Source organism: Parasteatoda tepidariorum, chromosome 7 (genome assembly GCF_043381705.1).
Source record: "Parasteatoda tepidariorum isolate YZ-2023 chromosome 7, CAS_Ptep_4.0, whole genome shotgun sequence".
NCBI classification, from domain to species: Eukaryota; Metazoa; Arthropoda; class Arachnida; order Araneae; family Theridiidae; genus Parasteatoda; species Parasteatoda tepidariorum.
The window spans coordinates 91659772-91676237 of record NC_092210.1 but is presented as its reverse complement, the minus strand read 5'-3'; the positions used below and the strand labels follow the sequence as shown (position 1 = coordinate 91676237).

At 28.3% G+C, this 16466-nt stretch overlaps 1 protein-coding gene across 4 annotated transcripts in view; it reads right to left on the bottom strand.

The window, feature by feature from the left end:
* Window positions 1–16466, bottom strand: part of LOC107457054 (ensconsin) — a 71330-nt gene that overhangs the window by 33946 nt on the left and 20918 nt on the right. For all 4 annotated transcript variants that reach the window (XM_071182940.1, XM_016075096.3, XM_071182939.1 and 1 more), the window contains exon 5: window positions 3852–4058. In XM_071182940.1, coding sequence (XP_071039041.1) covers window positions 3852–4058 — 207 coding nt within the window. The remainder of the gene's footprint in view (window positions 1–3851; window positions 4059–16466) is intronic.

The window sequence follows — 16466 nt, the reverse complement described above, 5'->3', positions numbered from 1 at the left end:
TCAAGGGGGGTTTAAAAATATGTCCTTATTGAGAGGAGTCCATTTTGCACGAGTGTCCATAACAGGAGGTTTCTCTGTATTTGAATTACCAATTACTAACAGCATTCTAACTTTTAAAATTAAATACTGTTAAACATGGAAACCAACTCTCAAATAATATGTAGAAAATAATGTATGAAACTAAAGTGAAACATGTATGACAGTTTTTAATTTTTGTGATACAGCTTTTATGATGGGGGTGCTTCGTTCAATCTTAAGTGTATAGTGCAGGGATGGGCAAACTACGGCCCGCCGGAAAGTTTTATCCGGCCCGCGGATAGAATTTGAACTTGCCAATCCGTGGCGAATATAAACAATATATATCCATTTTCTTGTGTACTTTGTACTACTATTTTCGTTCTTTCTTTTTTAGCAAAGTTATTGATGACTTTTTTACTTTCTCTACTTTCGTTCTACAAAGCATAAATTGATGAAGTTCTTTATAGAGTATCTGTAGATTGGCGCCATTTAAGGTAGTTGTATATAAGTTTACCAAAGTTTGAGTTTTACAAATCATTACCAAAAGCTAGTTTCCCAAATTTAATATTTCATGCCCAGAAAATGAGTGCTAGGTTTGCTTCATCTTATATATGTGAACAAGTGTTTGCGATGATGAACCTTAGAAAAAATCATTTCAGAAGTAGACTAATAGACAATCATTTAGCCTCGTTCCTTAAAATAAGTACATCTCACTTGGAAACTCAATATAAGGAACTTTTAAAAATGAAGTCACAATTTCATTCATCTTATTAAATATGTAAATTAAAACAGGTATATCATTTTTTTATTTTATTTTAGAAGTTTTTACCTGGCCTACCAAACTTTTTTTCTCTCGATTTTTTGCCCTCGCCCGAAAAAGTTTGCCCACCCCTGGTATAGTGGATATATTTTTGGCCGTATGAGATACATTCTATTTGGTTATGAAAGACAGATATTTATCTCAGAAAAATAAAATTATTTCAGCAAAATTGATTTACAATCTTTGTAAAACTTATTATAAAGAATATGGTCAGATTTTTTTTCAAATCATAAAATAAAAAGAAGGGGCTCCATGAAAGGGATGTGGAAATTCATTCCTCCCTAGAATTCAAAAAAGTAAAATTGAACGGTTGGGCCAAAGCCCCCAGTTCTAACTCCAAGAATTCAAAATAAAGTGAATTGTTAGAAGCATGGGAAGGTGATTTATTGAAACATAAATTAGAAAAAAACAAAACCTCCCATTTAATTTGAGAACAATTTGGGTATGGCTAATCGCTCAAAAGAATGTTAGATTTAGTATGACCCTGTAACTAAAATATTCTTGTGGTAAGAGAAATAAAGAGTTAAAAGTAGATTTCGATTGAGTCGCGTCAGTGAATGAATGAGTTTTACATTTTATGAAATTATGATTATTTTATCAATATACATTGATAAAATATCTATATTAGCTTGTTAAAAAATTTAATAAAAATTAAATAATGAGTTTAATTTAATTGAAATTCGATTCAGAATGATTAAAAATAAATTTTTAGAAATTTTAAAAGCTAGGAAATATGTAGAGCCTATTATGACATTGCAACACTAAATATAATTTGCTTCAAATTAAGCTACATACTTATTTCAAGACAATTGCTTTGGTAGGGTTGCCATAGAAAAAAAATGAACAAACTAGTTGCTTTTAGTAGCCTAAAGTACAAAAATAGTTGCCTAAGTAAGAACAAAATTTTTTCAATAATATTAGTACAATTTTATTAAATGACTTAGTTGTCATATAATATGATCCACTTAGTCAAGTTGGTTCCAAATATAATAATTCTATAAGCATTAGTGTTCTAGCAATACATTTCCTTCCAATAAAAAAAATTAGTATATTTAAGGAAAATTAAATATTTTAATAACTAGTATTCCCTCAAAAATACTTTATTACAAAAACATAATTTTTCTAAATGATTTTCCCTTTTTCAATAATTGATTTAAGATATATATCTACATATGTGAAAAGTGATAATTCAAATTCAAAAATCACACATCCTACATTATTAAAAATTGTGTTTTTTTTTTTAAATCCTGCAGAATTTCGTAGCAATAACCATTGAAAAGACAGACTTACAATGGAATATGTGCAAATTGAGAGCATTAAAAAGTGATAACTCAAATTTGCATTCAAAATTTCTTATTTTTTTAAGAAAAAAAAAAAATAAGGGTTATAATAATAAGGATAAAAAAATAAGGTGTTCAGGGTTATCAACTCAATTTACGCTTCAAAAAAATCATCATTAGGAGAACAGAAAAGTCTCCCAATAGTCTTTTTTTCCTGAAAATAGTTGCTTTATTAACCTTTTCAGGCAAAAAAAAAAGTTGCCATAGTTGCCTCAGGTTGAAAATAGTTGCATTTTAGTCACCTGTGGCAACCCTGCTTTGGTAATTTCTAGTTTCTTCCATTTCCCCCTCCAAATGAAATGCCAACCCTGAGTCAATAACACATTTATATTATCAGGAGTCTGTCTAGGTTTTTAAGAGAGGGCACCTATTTTGTAAAAATTTAGACATAATTTGTGAAAATTAAAAATTATATTAAAAAATCGACCCAAAAATAGGGTAAAGTAAGAAGATATTTTCAAAAATTGTCACTACAAATAAAAATTATTTATGACTGGTAAATTTCTATACATTTTTCGCCATATAGGGTAAACTAACAAGTGAAGGAACACTTAAGCTTCGCTTGTCTTTTAAAAAATCATATTAATTTCAAAATTCGTAATTTTAGTTAAATGACAGTGTCAACATATTTGTTACTAATTGCAAATTATGTAAAAAATAGCAGAGAACTTACATAATATTGTTTCAAAGTTTTGGAGGTTCAAATAACAAGTAGTAAGAAGACCCAGTGAAGGAACAGCTCTTACCAGTGAATGAACACCCAGTAAAGGAACACTTAATTTTGGTTATTTTTTAATACTCCTTACGAATTTATAAGCCATACAAATATTTAAAAACAAGCCTATTCTTGAAATTATAACATATAAATACTTGGAAAATGTTAACTTTTTTTTTGTAATCATGAATTGAAAATTAAAGTGTCAACATATTAACACATACTGCTCATTTACTGGGAAATCTATGCCCAGTAAAGGAACATGCACTGGTTGGTTTACCCATTCAAATATAATTTTGCTATTTTAAAATTTTGGGTTTAAAATTGCATCCAAATTTAAAAATCCATCAAAGTCATTGTCCATTGTTAAATTTCAACTTGAATTTTAAAAAAATATATATAAGTGCATTTAACAGTACTTGCACTTAAAAAGTCATTTTCTTTATGAGAACATTTCTCACGGGGTCATATAGAAAAAAGTTTCACAGAGAAAAAAATGTTTCATAAAAAAAATGAATTCCTATTAGAATAAATTTATAACAAGGTTGGAATGTGTAGAATAATGTCTGAATTTCAACTTCCTGTAAAATTTGCAGAACACCTTGTCGGTTAATTTAAAAAAATAAAAAAAAACTCTGTGAAAAAAATCTTGCTATAATATGGCTTAAGCAACGGGTTAGGCTTACCATACAGCACTATCTAACCAAGCACATGCTACTTACTTAGATTTGCGGAATAACCCGGGATTTATCGATTCTTACGGGGATACAGAAACAAAATTTTAAGAGGCGGGGAGGAGAATCTCAGAACTTGCTTTTTTAAAAACATTTTGTGAAACTACCGTTTTTTCCCTACAGTTGAATTTGTGAAGGTACCGCTAAAAGATAGTAAAATTTGTCATGGACACACCCCTGATTTTACATTACAAACACAAATAAAAAGAAGTAATCAAAAATACCGTTTTTATCAAGTGACTGACGCTCAAAATCTTTCTTAACCATTAAATGCACGGAACTGTCGGCTATTGAGCCGGCAACACTTATAGGCCTGGGTCTCCGGTAAGCAGAATGAGCTCTCAGTGAAACTGAGCTAGAGGTAGCACTGATGTCCGACGCTCCAGACATAGAACTCTGAGGACGAGTAGGGGATCGAGAAGCATCTTTACCTGAAAGAACAACTTACATTTGTAACCAAACTGAAAATCTTAAGAATGTTACTTCAAACATAAATTACAACTAAAAGAAATCATAGATTACTTTCAATTGTACTCAAAGTAATCAATAAGTATTAATTAGATTATTACAATAAATAGTAGTTTGCACAAAATAGAATAGCTTTTGATCTAGTGATTGGAACTTCAAATAAGAGGGCTCAATCTTAATGATTTGGGAGCCTGACCTCAAATATGCCAATTAACTGGGGTAGATGATATTTTTAATTACAAAATCGGACACAAAATCTATTTCCTCTAAATAAACATACTTTTTTTGACGAATTATGATTTTTTAGATCCCCAATATATGGAGAGAAGCCTCAATTTGAAAAATAGGATTCTAATAGTTTGGTCAGAAGAAAGTTTAGATCCCTTAATTTTTATTTCTGCATATTTCACTAAAACTTCGGATCTTTTTAAGCAAATCGAAAAATTTTACACAAAATTATAAAATCTGTTTATCCATAGATATTTCCAAGCAAAAAATAATTTTTTAAATTATTTTTTAACACTTCATTTAACAAAATAACGGTAAAAAAGAGGTTGAATTGTAAAGAAAATTTTTAACATCATTTTAAAGAATGCAATTTTATATGAAGAAATTTAAATAAAATCAGACAAATAGTTCTCGAAAAATTTAACTTTAAATATACGACTTTATTAAAATTTGGTAAATTCGAAACTAATAAACCAATTGTGATCATATTTTGACTTATAAAATTAAATTCTTTAAAATGGTGTAAAAATTTGTATACATTACAATTTAAATCTTTTTCGAAATTAGTAAAATGAATCATTAAAAAAATTATAAATCTCTATTAAAAATTATTTTTTGCATGAAACAATCTGTGGACGAACAAATTTGATACATTGTGTGTAAAAATTTTTCAATTTGCTTAACATTTTTTCTCCAGACATCAAACTATTAGTTATCTATCCAAACTATTCACCAGATTGTAGTTTTCCCCCACATTTTGAAGGTCAAAACTCCAAATCTGTAGGAAGAAAAAGTAAGTTTTTGAGTGTGATATTGTAACTTAAAATATTGACACTTATTGATTAGCATAGATGAGGTCAGGCCTTTGAACTATTAGGATTGAGTCCTAGCACGTGAAAACCTGATTATTGGATGAAAAGTTATTCAGAGGATTTAGTTTTTTATTTTTTGCACTAAAGTTTTTTTTCCATATTTTTTAAATTAAGTTCAATTCTATAAACAATAATTTCTTAATTATTTTTATTCATACGTGAACAGATAATAATAAAGCATATATCCAATATAAAAGTAAAGGCCGAGATTTTGATAACCATTTTTAAACCCTTTTTTTTTCTATTAGAGTATATTTTTTACGTTTTCAGGCCATTTTGTGATATTTTTTATCTTTCTTTTAAGGCTTTTTTTTTGTTGAGATTTTTGACTTTTTTTTTTCTTCATTATAGTTTGGTCATGTTAAGCATGATGAATTCACACAACACAAAAACTACATTGATGATTCATATATCTTTACATGATAAGAGAATTTTATTTTATTTGAAGGACATTCTTTGCTATTTTTAGGGCCATTTTTGCAATTTTTAAGAGCAGTTTTTACTATTCTTAGAAGCATCAGATCATAAAAACCCAGGCTCAACTAATAAGAGGGGTAATAGAGTTTTTATAGTATTATTTTTGACAAGCTTGGTCAAAATGGGCCGCCATAGCCCAAAATCCCCCCCTCCTGCCCCCCAAAAAAACATAAAACAAATTTTTTTCTCTAAATGATGTATTGTATTAGATCAACAAGTTTTACTTGAAAAGCAAAATAATCATAAATTAGAGTCCCTTGAATAAGTGTTCCGAATAGTTGAAGATAAATCAACTTGATACATAGTACATATAGGGGTTGGACAAAATAATGGAAACACTTTGATATTTCTCAAAAAAACTTAAAGAATCAGTTTAAAAACTCAAAAGTGCTTTTAAGTTTTAAAAATACGACTTTGTACGATAATGCAATTTCTGATAGATATCAATAAAGTATAAAGCCTTTTTAGGTTTGAGAGACCAACAAAAAATTACAAATGAAAAAAAAATTTTTTTTGAACACCCTATGCCAAAAAATGTAGTAATGAATTTGTAACTATTATTTTATTTATTATTATTTTAGATACTACATGTAATAATTGCACAAACTTTCGTAAACCCAACTTAAATATTTATGGAGACATGGACATTTTTATGAAGAAAAAAAGAAACAAATTTTTTTTTGTCTCAGGTGTTTTGCTACAACTTTGAAAATATTCAATAAAAATAAATGAAACTATCAGGACAATATAAAATTGATAGCAAAATTATTGCTTTAAAATTTGAGAAATATTCGTTAAAAACTGCACCAGAAAAACTGAGTAATTAAAGTAGTTCTTTTATGCTGCACATGTGCAAAAAAAAAAAAAAAAAAATACAAAACAATTTTCTTCATTTTGTAGTGAATTTGGCAACTGTCATACTTGGAATTGATTTAAGAGTATAAGGTTAAAATTTATTAATTAAATTATAATTTTACAAAATTATAATTAATTATTGTAGTTACACTTGGTGGGAAGTAAACTTGAAATATTTCCAGATTGTTAAGTGCTAATAACATCGATGAATTGTATTCCATTTATTTTTTATGATTTAATTGAAATTGTTTGATTCACTGAATTGTTTTAGATTTTTTTTCTCAGTTGGTATGCAGAAATGCAGGTGAGATTTTTAATTTTTTTATATTAAAAAAAGTATAAATTTTTTTTTTTGGGGGGGGGGGCGGGAGGGGAAATAACATTGAAAAATTATTAAATAGGCCAATCTTGCTAAATGCTTGCATAGGCCAAAATAATTTTTTTTTCTTCTAACAACGAAATAACTCCTTTATTAAGGTATATTAAAATTAATGATAAAAATTTGAATTAGAAATAGGCATGAGATTTTTCTTAATCATGTCATGTTAAATTAAGTTATATCCCTGGCAAATACAGGCCCTACTAATTTCTAAGCACCTTAAATATTTCTATTTTTCTTTTAATTAGGCTTAATTTAAAACTATTTAAACTCGTTGCAATAAATAGTTTTATATCTTGCATCTTGGGATATTTTAATTTAGTAAATTTAATTTTGTATGTAACAATGCGTTTGTCCTGAAGAAATAAAAATAATAGCGTAACAATCTAAAACTTCCCAATGAATGGTTACATTGTAACAAAAGCTATAAATAGTAACCAAATATTTAACTTTCTAGTTAGAAGCAAATCCTGCAACTTTATTAAGCATTCAAGAATAGAAATTTAGTATATTTCAAAAAAAAAAAACCAAAGACTAAGGCATTTCATTAAAAACCTGATAAAATCAGAGTTTTTAGTTAATAACACAGAGAGGTTAGACTTTTTAAAAAAAAGGGGAAAAAAAACTTTTTTTTTATTTTTTTAAACTATGATTTTTGATGAATTATTAGGTGCAGAACCTTAACTTTTCAGTTATAGTAAGAAAATTTAAATTTCTTAAAAACGAATATGAAATACTTTAATTACAAAACATGGCATTTTCACGATTAAAAACAAAGTAATAAAGTTATACTTGAACCAGGAAATTGATGTTAGTATCTTACACAAATTTCTAATTTAATTAATGCATTTTGACATGCTTGATTTGCAATGATTCTATAATAAATCCACTGCTCATTTGTTCCCTGGTTATTTTTCATACACTTCCCAAGATTTTTTTCCCTTTCAAATCCCAACATTTTTAACACGCTGTTACATGAATTTAATTTGAATTATCACTTTTTGACACATTCAGGTTGTTCCTCAATCGCTTTTCTTTTGAAGTTATTATAATTGCTATTTTTTCTAGACATTTCCATAGTTTTTCAAATGTTGACGTTTTTACAGGGTGCGTAGCCAAATTATTCACCAAAAAATAAGCACCTTTTAAGCACTCAAAAATATTTTTAAGCACTTTAGGAAAGTTTTTGACAATTAATGGTTTTATCTTGCTTTAACCGTCATGTAAAAAAAACCCCAACCTTTAGGCATTGGTTTTGACAATTGTCAAAAATCATGAAATTTTCAATCAAGTGAAACGAATGTTGTTTTCATACGCTACGGACTGACAATACGCCAATATAGATTGGGGTTGAATTAATTGTGAAAACGTGGAATAGAACAATGTGAACTGTGTCTTTTGGTATAATTCGAAGCGAAAATCAACATAGTGAAGGAAAAATATGATTTTGTAAAAGGGAAAATTAAGCACTTTCTAAAAACACCCAATGAAAAAAAAGTACCTTTAAGGGCTTTTAAAAAGTGAAAATCGAAAATAAGCACCTTTAAAAACGCTACGCACCCCGTTTTACAGCGATGTTATTAAAAGTGTTATCCAAAAATCATTGTATCGTGCCATACATTTTAGGCAAGCAGCCAACTCATTCTCATGTTCTGCTGGAATATAAGAAAGAGTTCCCACATGTGCATGCCTGTTTAGAATATCAAGGTATGAATTTTAACCACTGGGTTCATAAGGATTTCGTGATAAACCCACGCCATTTTCCGATCATTTTTCTTCTGTTATTTAGCGCTTTTAACCATTTTTAAAATTTTTAAGTAAGCCACATTAATTCGATACGTAAAGCTCGAATTTGAGTATTCCTTTTGAACATGCTTGATTCAAGGTGATTCTATCACATATCCAGGTCATTTGCTAATTGTTTTTACGCTAGCTATCGTTTTGCAGCCATTTACACGTGGTTTTGACACAATCAGTTTGCAATGATTCCATTGTACTTGTACGAAAAATTTTTTTTGCAATTATTATTTTTCAGCCTCTTTCGCAGTTTTACCAACGCTACTGTTTTTAATACAATGTTCAATCTTTTTTATTTTTTTTAAAATTTTTACAAAATTTTTCAAATTTCCCTACGACTAATAGAATATTATTATAACACGCAAAGTTTGAGTTATCCCTTCTTAAAGTGCCTGAGAAAAAAAAAATTTCGACTTTGTTTAGACTTTCAGTGATCCATCTTTAAATTCGTGACTGGTAGACACCCTAGTGTATTTATATATATCTGTTGGAATTAACATGGGGCGTCTGCACATGCACACTTAATCATGGCATACAGTACACAGCCCTGGTGACATCGAAACTTAAGATAATTCTATCGGTTTGAGTAATACACCTATAATCCGAAAATTTCGGAAATCCCGACCCTTCGAGCCCCGAGCCATTTCAATTTCCAAGGTAATGCTGTAGAAGAATTTGGTCATGCATTTCCTACAACAAAAATCATCTCTTCAGACACAGATTTGATTTTATACAAATGATAAATAGGTTTAAGGTATTAAATTCAACACCTAAATGATTACATGTTAAGAAAAAGTGGTACGTTTTTAAAAAAAATCCGTGATTCAAATCAGTAAAAGCTGTTCAAAAGTCACCTAAACTTGCTAAATATTAAATCCTCTGAAATTTATATCGTAATTATAGCCTTAATCTTCCTTTATGGAGGGGCATGACCAGTAAAAAACATTCCAGAAAGGCCACATTCTGGTGAAGACTCCACAATCAACAACAATGTGATCAGCATTTCTCAAACAATTCATCTGGAACTTAGGGTGACCTGGGGTGATTCCTGATCAAAAAATGCAAAGATCTATTTTGTAAGAAAACTATTCAAGATAGAATTATAATATTTACTGGAAGTTTGAGGCTGTATGAGATGAGTCCTAGGCTACATTGTTTTGTTTGAAAATCTAATTAGAATTTAAAATACTTTAAATTTTTGGTGATCAGGAATTACCCCTTCTCTTGATGCTTTCTGAGGTAATTCCTGATCACTTCAGGGGTAATTACTGATCACCAGTTTTAATCATAAAGGGGCTGTTTAAAAATAATTACACAGTGGTAATTAACAAATAAGACATCAAGATCAAACAAATAAACCAAAAATATATGTTTAAGCAACTAAAAGAACGGTTTATTTAAAAAGCAAAAATAAAGGTTAACACTTTAAATTTTCCAAAAATCTTTGTATCGTGACATACATTTTAGGCAAGCAGCCAACTCATTCTCATGTTCTGCTGGAATATAAGAAAGAGTTCCCACATGGGTTACTTTTGCTGGATTTTGTAACTTCATTAAGGGAGAGTGTAAAGTTAAGTAAGGTATGTCAACAGCTCTGGCAGCAGCTCTCACACTGAAATTTTCATTTTCAATAATGAAAAGAAATTTACTAATTGTGAAATTTTAATTACTAGAACTAATTTTGCTTTCTAGAAGCTTAGTATCCTTTTTAGGCTGATAATTTCTCACCATATTTATATTAGGCTAATTTATAAACTTAGAAATTATTCTAACAATGTACACACATAAAATTAAGATAGAAGCAAGGTAAGACAAATTGGAACACATTTGTCTAGCATACAGTTAAAAACAAATTTTGTGATTAAATTGAGTTAAAATATATTTTATAGTCGTTCCACTTGATAAAAAGACTTAAAAAAAGACAATTAGCTAAATTGTAATTAGCTAAATTGTAAATTACAAATTGTTACTTAAAAAAAGACAATTAGCTATTTATTAGCTTATTTTAATACTGTTTATGAAAAGAAATGACAATGAACAGGAATTACCCCAGTGATCAATGATTACCCCATCTGTAAGGGGCAACATTTGATATAGTTTCCTATAATCAATTATAATGTTTACAGTAGATGTAAAACAATTAAACAAGAGCTTACACTATTTTCGTATCAAAGAAAAAGAAAGTAACTCAAAATATTTATTATTAAGAGAAGGAGGGAGATCTTTGCAGAAATGTACACTTTTTGAAACCCATCTTTGAAATGGAAAATACAGAAAGCAGTTTAAAGATACTTATTTTGTTAGATTAAACAAGAAACTATTATTAAGTAAATGTAGTTATACCTTAGTATAGTGTACAAGCATTCTTGTCCAGGTCTCAAATTTAGAAAAAAAATTATTTTTTTAAAATAAAACTTAGGTGATCATTATTTACCCCAGAAACAGAGTGACCGTGAATTACCCCGGGTCACCCTACCTAATAAATGAAAAAAAAGCAAGGCAATATTTTCTAAAAAAAAAAATTTTAAAAAAAAAAGGTCTATTGAAAAAAATAGAATAATAAAAGCTTAAACAAACTTAAAATTTAGTACTAAAAGTTGTAGTTTATTCGTGTACAAAAAATTTAATTCAAAAATAATTTTTTTTAAAATAAATATTTATTATTATTTGAACTAATATTTAGTACTCACTTGAAAAAACATTTATCTAGAAAAAGAGATCTTTCCACAGCTCTGATCGAAAAGAGAGCGAAAAGAAACCAAAATGTTTATTATATTGAGGAAAATGCTATAAGTTGCAACGTAGGTTAAATTAAAACAACATTTATACATAAATATTAAAATAGCATCGATAAAACATAATTTAACAGATTTTGTCAAGTTGTGAGTCAAAGTGGACATTATTTTTTGAAAAAGGCATGCAGAATGGATCATAAGAACTAGGCAGGCTATTTTAGAAAGAAAAAAAAAAAGCCTAAGACTAGTTCTACAGTTGATGAATATGTGTATACTTTAAATATTTTAACACTAGGAAGGGTGAAATTATACCTAGAAAGCTCATCAGAGATTATTTGCGTTCAGAGATCCAAAATCTTAAAATATAACTATAATTAATTTAATAAAAATTTATCATCAAAATTCTAGTGTATTTTATTCTATTTGGCTTAGCTAATATATTTGATTAAACAAGGCTTTACAATTAGTTTCTTAAATAGTTGAGTTTAGTTTTCTCTATAAATACTAATTAGAGATATGTTGAAATACTTTTTTTTAAATGAAACTGGGAAACCTTTATGGACCCAAAACATGGATTATGTAATACCTATTAAAAAGTCTAAGAATCCCATCATTCTAGATATAAGATTTTTATAAGGTTAACACATGAATGACAAAATGAAAATTTAAATTGGGTCAAATTATAAAAAGTCACTCAACACTTTTAGTAAGTTATTTTCTGAATTATAAAGCAATAAAAAAAATTAAAAAAAAACAAACAGAGGAACCAAATTGGCTCCATTTGTCTCTCTAATATTAAAGAATATTAATTATACATTTTATTCTGCTCTTTCACTCACTAAAAACAGATGTCAGTTTAAAGGAAGAAAAACTTTTCACCCCATAGCAATTTCAATAAATCAATAAAAAATAAGCACCTTTTAAATACTTTAAAAAAATATTATACAGTACAGAACCCGTTATCCGGAAATCAGAAAACCGGAAAACCAAAAAACCGGAACGAAATTCGATAAATTTTCCCGCCATTTTTANTATAATTAGGATATGTGCACTAATAATTTTTTCTCTTTCACATTGTTGAAAATTCTTCATATATTAACAAAATGCAAAATAGTTTTCTAAGTTACATGTTCATGCTAAAATAACTAGTTTCATATGTTAACAGAATGCAAAATAGTTTTTTAAGTTACATGTTTATGATAAAGTAACTAGTTTCTAACAAAAAATTTGTTAGAAACTAGTTAATCATTTAATTTTTTAAATTTATAATTACTTTACACAATTATGTAAAAAAAATTAATTCAAAATTATAAATAATTAACTTAACTATTATTTAAAAAGATTATCTCTCTTGCAAAATGCAGCAGAATTGCTCACGAGAATGCATGAATCAATCCAATCGAATCCAGCTCAGTATTCAAACCCACAAGTATTTCATAAAATGATTGCCGCTTTCATACGCTACAGTATGTCGAAATAGATTGTGGATGAATGAATTATGAAAATATGTAACTGCCGGTTAAGTAACACTGGAGTTAAGAAACCGACCGTTAAAAAATAATGGTGGAATCGCTTTTGAACTCCCGGTCAAAGTTTCCAAACCGGGTGTTTCGGAATTGGGAGTTACGCATTAGGTCACAGTCAACGATGAATATGGGGGTAAGAATAGGGAAGAAATAAAATGAGGTTAGCAAACTATGGCAATTAACTGAAAAAGCAAATTGAGAAAAGCATTAAATAACAAAAATAATATGAAGCGTTTGAAAAGACTAAAAATATTTCAGTTCTTGACTCAATGCATCAAACAAAAGCAAATAGATTTGAAGTTTCTGAATTCAATACAATTAAATTACGATTAAATGCGATCTAAGTTAAAGTAAATGAAAAATTAATTACATGTATTTATATTTTCATTTTTGGTATTGAATGACAAAAGAAATGATTCTATAAACTGACCAATGCATCAGCAAAAGGACAACTTACACGGCTTTTAAACTATCTATAAAAAAAAAAACGACCTACTTTTACTTAAAAAAAACTCAGAAATGTGAAATGTTCTAGGTTCGTAGTTTCAAAAATAGAATCACCTAAACTAATATTTAAATTTTTTACAAATTATGAACGACTGTCATGTTATATTTTTACAAGACTATAATTTCCAGTAACAGTTTTCACGGGGTTCCTACTCAATTTCGGAAAGAAGAAAAAAAATCCCCAACTTTTGACAACAATGAAAGTCCATACTTTATTTTATTTATATCTTTGCAGCAAGGCCCCAGTTGGGTTCGAAATTGGCCCGATATGGATCCCGTAAGGACGTGCACCGAGAGACCGATATTGGGCATACTTTGGCTAAATAATGGATTCAAAATATCGACAATTCTATACAGGGCCAATATCGCAAAAATAAAGGCCTTTTGAACCCTTACTGAAGCAAGATTCATGAATAATGGTCGAATGAGGGCCCAAGTTATTTCGCCCTCATAAAGACCAATATTAGGCCGTCATATAAGACCGATATTGGACATACATTGGCTAAATAATAAAATTGGCTAAATAATACATTGGCTAAATAATGGATACAAAATATCAGGCGAATTTGATGATTCTAGATAGGACCGATATTGATTGTAAAAAGGCTGTAAAATATCGGAAAATTCTACATATGGCCAGTATTGGAAAAATAAAGGCCCTTTGAACCCTGACTGATGCAAGATTCATGAATAATGGCCCAATGAGGGCCAAATTATTTTGCTCCTAAGGATTTTTCATCAGAAAATGTTGATTTTTTTTATTTGTAATGTCAAATATTAGATTTTGTGAGCAAAAACATGTAATAGAATGAGAATGGAAAAAGTTTCACTAAAAAGTGGAATTTTATAAAACAACTGTAATACATGTAAGAACAATTTAATTCAAATCTCAATAACTGATTACCGTTACTGATAATTTTAAGACTAGGTAAATCTTTCCAGGTATGTAAAAACTTACCCAGACTATTCCCTGCAGTTTAGAATTAAAATAAAATTTCCAGGTTTTCCCTGACACCCAATTTGAGAAAACTATTACCTTTTTGATAAACATTTTAATGACTATAGCTTTTGTGCACAATAGATCTGGGAACTAGTGCCTCTTTCTACAAAATTTATAAATCTAGAAATATTTTTCTAAAAAGGATACTTGAAGCATAAATAAGTAAGAAGTATACTAAAGCAAAAAACAACAATAATTCAACAAACACAAGCAACAATAATCAGCCAAATAAAAGTAATAATAGACAAATACAGTAGAACTTCCAAACCTCATACAATAATAACTTTTATTATATCCATACCATATTTTATCTATCCCATGCCATTTTTTAATCAGAAAACTTTGATTTTTTTTAATTCGTAATATCGAATTTTGTGAGCAAAAACATATAATAGAATGAAAAATAAAAAAGTTTCAAGGTGGAATTTTATAAAAATTGTAATAGATGTTAGAATTATTTAAATCAAACTGATTACTGTTATTGACAATTCTATGACTGGTTATTTTCCAGGTATAATATAGGGATTTTCCAGGTTTTTTGCAAAAAATTGCAACTTTCCCTGACTATTCCCTGCTTTTTAGAGTTAAAATAAAATAGACTGATGGTAAATTAAATGTTTTTTAAACATAAAAAAAAAATTTTAAATTTCAACTTAAAACTTGTGCATTACGTTTTGTTTTAATTCCTTATATTTGTTAATAAAGTACAAAATATGCTGATTTTTTGCACTCTTTTTTCCCAAAAAAATCGGTAAAGGAAGCAGTTAAAAAATTTAAAACTTTACAGGTTTTGAAAGCCCCTGAATAATTAATGTTATTCTGCCTATGACAAAAAAAAAAAGTTACAAGATTACGCTTTTTACGGAAGGATGAGATATCATGATACATAAAGTGTACAAAAATCTGCTTATGAATTAAGAATGGAACACCTTATATCATTCAGTGATAAGATCATTCAATAAAGTATCTTAAATAGTCATTCGAAAAGTGCTTGATATTCTAAAATGAACTTTACAGCAAAGAAAAGAAAATATCGAAAGTCACAAGAGTTTTATAAACTTAACACTGTTGAATAACAAAATGATTATAACTCTATAATTTTCAACTTGAAGAATCCTACTTCAAAGCAAAAATAAAATACCACAAACAGCAAAAATAATATAAATTTTAGCTTTTAGTATAATAATGTAGTTTAAATTTCAAAGATTTTTTTTCTTAAATGCAGATTTTTCTGGATTATAATATCAGCTGCATTACAAAATAAAATGTTCTTAAAATGGATTTTAATAGGCACAGTATTTTGTAGTTTTTATGGTCTATTACCCAAAAAATGTTGGCATATCCCTGTTCATACCTATTTGACCAAAAAATTATTAAAACTGAATTTTATATAGCGCCACATTATTAAAAAGAAAAGCTTGCTTTTCAAGATATTATTGATCAAAATAGATTAAAAATTATTGCTATAAATTCCAATATTCTCTTCATCGTCATATAACTGTATAACAAAAAAGCCCTAAGGCAGAATTTTTAAGGGCTTTCTGCGACAAAACTCTCAAGAACTAATATCTTTCTTCAAGATACTTTCAATAATAACAAACATATGTTACTCATTTAAAATAACAAAAGCGCTGTGTTTACAAAAAAAAAAAAAAAACTATAATAATTTTTTTTAATTGAACATGTAATGATTTTTAATTCTTATATTATGAGTGATATTCTCGTATTTTGTTGGGGGAGGGGGGAGCACAAATTATTTCCTTATTCACATTTTGTAAATAATCATCTCAATAAAAAATAATGAAAAATCATGAAATCTGTAGAAGTAATTGCCCCCCCCCCCCAAAAAAAAGACTGACTACAAAATTACACGAAACAAACTCCTCAAATGCGCGTTTAGGTTCGAGATTAGATTGCTGTAATAAATACAGTTGAACCTGTTTATCTCGAGAACCTCTATATCTCGAAATTTCTAAAATTCCCTACATTTACTGT